At 45.7% G+C, this 6798-nt stretch overlaps 1 protein-coding gene across 2 annotated transcripts in view; it reads left to right on the forward strand.

Moving 5' to 3' along the window:
- The first annotated feature begins 2543 nt into the window (after positions 1-2543).
- Positions 2544-6798, forward strand: part of HIF1A (hypoxia inducible factor 1 subunit alpha) — a 65350-nt gene continuing 61095 nt past the window's right edge. For both annotated transcript variants that reach the window (XM_073610820.1, XM_073610821.1), the window contains exon 1: positions 2544-2916. In XM_073610820.1, the coding sequence (XP_073466921.1) occupies positions 2885-2916 (32 nt within the window). In that variant the 5' untranslated portion in view covers positions 2544-2884. The remainder of the gene's footprint in view (positions 2917-6798) is intronic.

A 6798-nucleotide genomic window follows, 5' to 3' on the forward strand; every position in this document is an offset into this window, starting at 1 on the left:
TTTAAAAATGCTTCTCAAATGCCCTATGGGCAGTTTTGAAGAGTTTGAGTGTTAAGGTTCATTAAAACGGCTCCACAAATGCCTATTCCCTTACAGTTAATAAACTAATCTTTTTTTCAAATAACAGTTTTTATTTGTCACCTCAGCAGAGAATAGTATAAGAACAGAACAAAGTAAGCTCCAAGTAATACTGAAGCATGAGTACAGCAAGTTCAGCAGAGTAGATGCAACAGGCACGTAGCGGTGATACACCCAGCAGGGAAAACGGCTTCAAAGGAACCGGCACCTCAAATAGGCGGGACAAGTGCTGCGTTGAGTGCCAGAAGGGCACTATCAGGGGGCAGCTCCAGTAAATATGGTAAAGAGTACCTCTATCCCTTTGACACAGGTCATGCACCCCTCTATCTGTTCTGGATCCTTCACAGGTCATGCACCCCTCTATCTGTTCTGGATCCTTCACAGGTCATGCACCCCTCTATCTGTTCTGGATCCTTCAGAGGTCATGCACCCCTCAATCTGTCCTGGATCCTTCACAGGTCATGCACCTCTCTATCTGTTCTGGATCCTTCACAGTTCATGCACCCCTCTATCTGTTCTGGATCCTTCACAGATTATGCACCTCTCTATCTGTTCTGGATCCTTCACAGTTCATGCACCCCTCTATCTGTTCTGGATCCTTCACAGATTATGCACCTCCCTATCTGTTCTGGATCCTTCACAGATTATGCACCTCTCTATCTGTTCTGGATCCTTCACAGATTATGCACCCCTCTATCTGTTCTGGATCCTTCACAGATTATGCACCCCTCTATCTGTTCTGGATCCTTCACAGTTCATGCACCTCTCTATCTGTTCTGGATCCTTCACAGTTCATGCACCTCTCTATCTGTCCTGGATCGCTCACAGGTCATGCACCCCTCTATCTGTTCTGGATCCTTCACAGTTCATGCACCTCTCTATCTGTTCTGGATCCTTCACAGTTCATGCACCTCTCTATCTGTCCTGGATCGCTCACAGGTCATGCAAACCTCTATCTGTCCTGGAGGGGCTCACTTTTTGTCTCTGCCACTCACGTCCAGCATCTACAGGGTTAAGCATGCCACCTCTTCCCCTCCTATCTGTTCTGGATCCTTCACAGGTCATGCACCCCTCTAACTGTTCTGGATCCTTCACAGGTCATGCACCCCTCTATCTGTTCTGGATCCTTCACAGGTCATGCACCCCTCTATCTGTTCTGGATCCTTCAGAGGTCATGCACCCCTCTATCTGTTCTGGATCCTTCAGAGGTCATGCACCCCTCTATCTGTTCTGGATCCTTCACAGGTCATGCACCTCTCTATCTGTCCTGGATCCTTCATAGATCATGCACCTCTCTATCTGTCCTGGATCCTTCACAGATCATGCACCCCTCTAACTGTTCTGGATCCTTCACAGGTCATGCACCCCTCTATCTGTTCTGGATCCTTCAGAGGTCATGCACCCCTCTATCTGTTCTGGATCCTTCAGAGGTCATGCACCCCTCTATCTGTTCTGGATCCTTCAGAGGTCATGCACCCCTCTATCTGTTCTGGATCCTTCAGAGGTCATGCACCCCTCTAACTGTTCTGGATCCCTCACAGTTCATGCACCCCTCTATCTGTTCTGGATCCTTCACAGGTCATGCACCTCTCTATCTGTTCTGGATCCTTCACAGGTCATGCACCCCTCTATCTGTCCTGGATCCTTCATAGATCATGCACCTCTCTATCTGTTCTGGATCCTTCACAGGTCATGCACCTCTCTATCTGTCCTGGATCCTTCATAGATCATGCACCTCTCTATCTGTCCTGGATCCTTCACAGATCATGCACCCCTCTAACTGTTCTGGATCCTTCACAGGTCATGCACCCCTCTATCTGTTCTGGATCCTTCAGAGGTCATGCACCCCTCTATCTGTTCTGGATCCTTCAGAGGTCATGCACCCCTCTAACTGTTCTGGATCCCTCACAGTTCATGCACCCCTCTATCTGTTCTGGATCCTTCACAGGTCATGCACCTCTCTATCTGTCCTGGATCCTTCATAGATCATGCACCTCTCTATCTGTTCTGGATCCTTCACAGGTCATGCACCCCTCTATCTGTTCTGGATCCTTCACAGTTCATGCACCTCTCTATCTGTCCTGGATCCTTCATAGATCATGCACCTCTCTATCTGTTCTGGATCCTTCACAGGTCATGCACCCCTCTATCTGTTCTGGATCCTTCACAGATTATGCACCTCTCTATCTGTTCTGGATCCTTCACAGATTATGCACCCCTCTATCTGTTCTGGATCCTTCACAGGTCATGCACCCCTCTATCTGTCCTGGAGGGGCTCACTTTTTGTCTCTGCCACTCACATCCAGCATCTACAGGGTTAAGCATGCCGCCTCGCCCCCTCCTTCACCTCCCCCGGGGCACACACCCCTTCCGAGATCAGCTGACTCTAAGACCGGGGCGTGGCTAAAGAACAGGGGCTCGGCTTACATGTTCACCGATTGGCTCCGGACATTCACGTCAGTAGCTGACTCCGCCGGTCACGCCCACCTGGTGACGCAGCCGAAGGCCTGGCGTTTTGTTTGCGTAGAAGGAGAGAAAAAAAAACCCCTTGTGATAGCGGCGGCGGCCGAGAGGAGAGCGGCGTACCGGCTACGTATTGCGTCACCGACCACCGCGGCCTAACTTTCACCTCATAGCACTTAGTAACCTACTCCCGGACCGAGGAGGAGCGAAACCGCCGGCTTTGTCGGGCTTTTGTTACCGGAGTGGGATTATAACCTCCAGAAGGAGCAGGCCTCAGTGTCTGAGCGACCCGCACCGGCACCGCGCTTGACGGAACTTCGGACACCTCCTTGCCCCGGCTGGCATGGAGGGAACAGCGGTCACCGACAAGAAAAGGTGAGCGGATCCCCCCCAGTGTGTGTGACCTGCCGGCCAATCACCCCCCCGCCTGGGCAATGCTCTAGGGGGCGCCACTGAGCAGCTCGGGGGATTATCAATAATATGAGACCAGGACAGACAGACCTGATCACTTATACAGATCACTGATCACCTATACAGACAGGACTGATCACCTATACAGATCACTGATCACCTATACAGACAGGACTGATCACCTGTACAGATCACTGATCACCTATACAGATCACCTATACAGACAGGACTGATCACCTATACAGACAGGACTGATCACCTATACAGATCACTGATCACCTATACAGATCACTGATCACCTATACAGACAGGACTGATCACCTATACAGATCACTGATCACCTATACAGACAGGACTGATCACCTGTACAGACAGGACTGATCACCTATACAGATCACTGATCACCTATACAGACAGGACTGATCACCTATACAGATCACTGATCACCTATACAGACAGGACTGATCACCTATACAGATCACCTATACAGACAGGACTGATCACCTATACAGATCACCGATCACCTATACAGACAGGACTGATCACCTATACAGACAGGCTTCATGACATTGGATACGATCATTGTCACTGATTGACCCAATACATTGATTTATTACAGGGATTCACCTTCTCCTTATTGCCAGGAATGGCATAGAGAGGGATCAATAATATTGATTGCGGGCCAGGGAATGCCCCATACAGTGATCTATTATTGATTTATTACAGGGGTTTTCCTTCTTATTGTCATTGAGGGGTATCAGTGATCAATAATAATGATTGCAGGCCCATTAATGACACTTGGGGGGATTCATTTACACCTCAATTTTCTCCTTCTTTCTAGGGATGACATTGAGGGGGATAAGTGATCAATAATATTGCAGGACCATTCGGGGTGTAAATTATGCACCAATATCGGCATCAGATTGTTCCTCGGCTGTCCTGCAATCCATACTATCGATCTATTTCAATGTCATCCCTGAAAATATGAACCAGGAATGTAAATTTCCCGCAATATCAGTTTGCCTTACTAATCAATATTGTTGATCACCGATCTCTCCCAAAATCATGACTGACCATATGATGAGATATATGTGTGATCAATAATTCTACTTTCAGGACTGATAGGGGTATAAATACAGTCCCCCAGTATCTGCCTTGAAACGCTCATCTGACTTGCAGTCAATATTATTGATCACTTTCAATATCACCCCTGAAAATATGAAGCAGCAAATAGGAGTGTAAATAATTTCCCCCATTATCAGCCTGTCTTACACACCTTATTATTGATCACCAATCCCATATAAAGCAGAACATATAAGGTTTTTTTTTTTTTGCTTCTTGTTGCCAGGGATGACATTGAGAGGGATCAGCAATCAATATTAAATAATATTAATAGCAGGACCGATAGGGGTGTAAGGCAATCCATACTATCGATCTATTTCAGTGTCATCCCTGATTATATAAACTAGGAAATAGGAGTGTAAATTTCCCCCAATATCCACTATCCTTACTAATCAATATTATTGATTACTTATTTGCTCCCAATTTCATCCCTAACCATATGAATCAGATTAATATGTGCTGCTTTGTATGGTCAGGGATGGCCTTGGGAGCGATCATCAATCAATCATATTGATTGAGTTGATTGATAAGGTTGTACCCCATGTCCCCCAGTATTGCCCTTGATTTGCTCCTCACATGACCTGCAATCAGTATTACCCATCACTCTCAATGTCATCCCTGAAATGATAAAGCTGCAGATAGGAGTGTAAATAATCCCCCCCCCCCCCCCCATATCAGCCTGCCTTACAAATCAATATTATTGATCACTGATCTCTCCCAATGTCCTCCCTGATCGTATGAAGCAGATTGTTTTGCTTTGCATGGTCAGGGATGGACTAGAGCGGGATCTGTGATCAATAATACTGATTGCAGGTCAGATAAGATCCAGGACTGACACTGTGGAGGGATTCATTTACACCCCCAAGTTTTGCTTCATGTTGTCGGGGATCAGTCATATTGATTCCCGAAAAGGTAAAGAAAACACTGGTCATATTCACCCCAGAGTTCTGCTTCATGTTTTCAGTGATTGTTCGATGATCAGTAATAATTATTGCAGGCCAGGTAGTGCCCAGTCCAGGGTTTGCACTGGTCATTTACACCCCTATGTTCTGCTTCATATTGCCAGAGATGATATTGAGAAAGATCAGTGATCAATAATGCTACTTGCAGGACTGATAGGGGTGTAAATTATGTCCCCTCAAAATCAGCCTTGAATTGTTCCTCACCTGAGCTGGGGTCAATAATATTGATCATCCCTGAAAATATGAAGCCGAAGTGTAAATCTCCCCCAATATCAGCCCGCCTTACAAATCAATATTATTGATCCTATATTAAACAGAACATGAAGTTCTGCTTTATATGGTATGGGGAGAGAGGGATCAATAATATTGATTGCAGGTCAAGTAAGGCCCAGTCCAGGATTGATACTGCAGGGGGATTCATTTACACCCCAATATTATGCTTCTTATCAGGGGTGATATTAAGAGGGGCCAGTGATCAATAATATCAATTGCAGGACTGATAGGAGTGTAAATAATGTCACCCCCTCCCCTATTGGCCCTGAATTGTTCCTCACCTGAGCTGGAATTAATAATCTTTATTGCTTTCAATGTCATCCCTATAGATATATACCAGGAAATAGGAGTGTAAATTCCCCCAATATCAGCCTGGCTTACAAATCAATATTATTGATCACTGCTTCCAATATCATCTCTGTTCATATGATGCAGATTATATGTTCTGCTTTGTATGGTCAGGGATGGCCTTGGGAGGAATCAGTGATCGTCAATTGACTGCAGGCCCAGGACTGACGGGGGGGGGGGGGGGGGCGACAGAATCATTGACTCAATTTTCTGCTTTTTGTTGGCAGGGATGACCATTAAGAGAGATCAGTGATCAATAATATTGATTGCAGGGCTGATAGGGGTGTAAATAATGTTTTCAATATCAGCCTTGAGTTGCTCCTTACCTGACCAGCAGTCAGTATCATTGATCCCTCACAATGTCCGTCCAGAAAACATGAAGCAGGAAATGAATGTATTTATAGAACGCAGACAATATACTTGGCACAATACATATAGGCCTTGTTCACACAAGGCGATTACATCCGTCCCCATGGTTTACCTGCACAGGGATGCAAAGGTGTTCCACGCATCTCCGTGCCAGCCGTCCAATCGTCTATTACGATGCAGCGGCTGCACACTGCTGATTCTAATATGACATTGGTTCAGGTACACGGCCCCCTCCCAGGTGTCACATTCAGAGCAGGGATCATGGATCAATAATATTGAGGGCAGGATAAGTAAGGAGCAATTCAATGCTAATATTGTGGGAAAATAACCGTCCAATTGTTCTGCTGGGGTCAATGATCAGTGATTTGTAATGGAGGATATTGGGGGGAAATGATTTACTCTTCCTGCTTCATATTATGGATGACATTGAGAGGGATCAATGATTGCACGTAAGGATCCATTCTGCACTGATATTGTTACATGGAATGGAGTAGGATTATTAATATCGATTTGTAGGACATGCAAGAACCAGTTCAGATAAAGTATTTACTCCCCCCATTCCTATTGCATGGAGTTTGATCAGTGATTAATAATATTGATTTGTGGCGATGAGGGTCAACCCAGGGCTGGTATTGGGGGCATTATCAACATAGCTGAATACTGATGCATAACATGCATGCGTTGGATCCGTGATCAATAAAATTGATTGTACATTGTATGGTCAGCTTTAACAGTTTTGCAATCCCCTTTAGATCTCCCACGTAATGTAAGT

Source organism: Aquarana catesbeiana, linkage group LG13, assembly GCF_042186555.1.
Source record: "Aquarana catesbeiana isolate 2022-GZ linkage group LG13, ASM4218655v1, whole genome shotgun sequence".
NCBI classification, from domain to species: domain Eukaryota; kingdom Metazoa; phylum Chordata; class Amphibia; order Anura; family Ranidae; genus Aquarana; species Aquarana catesbeiana.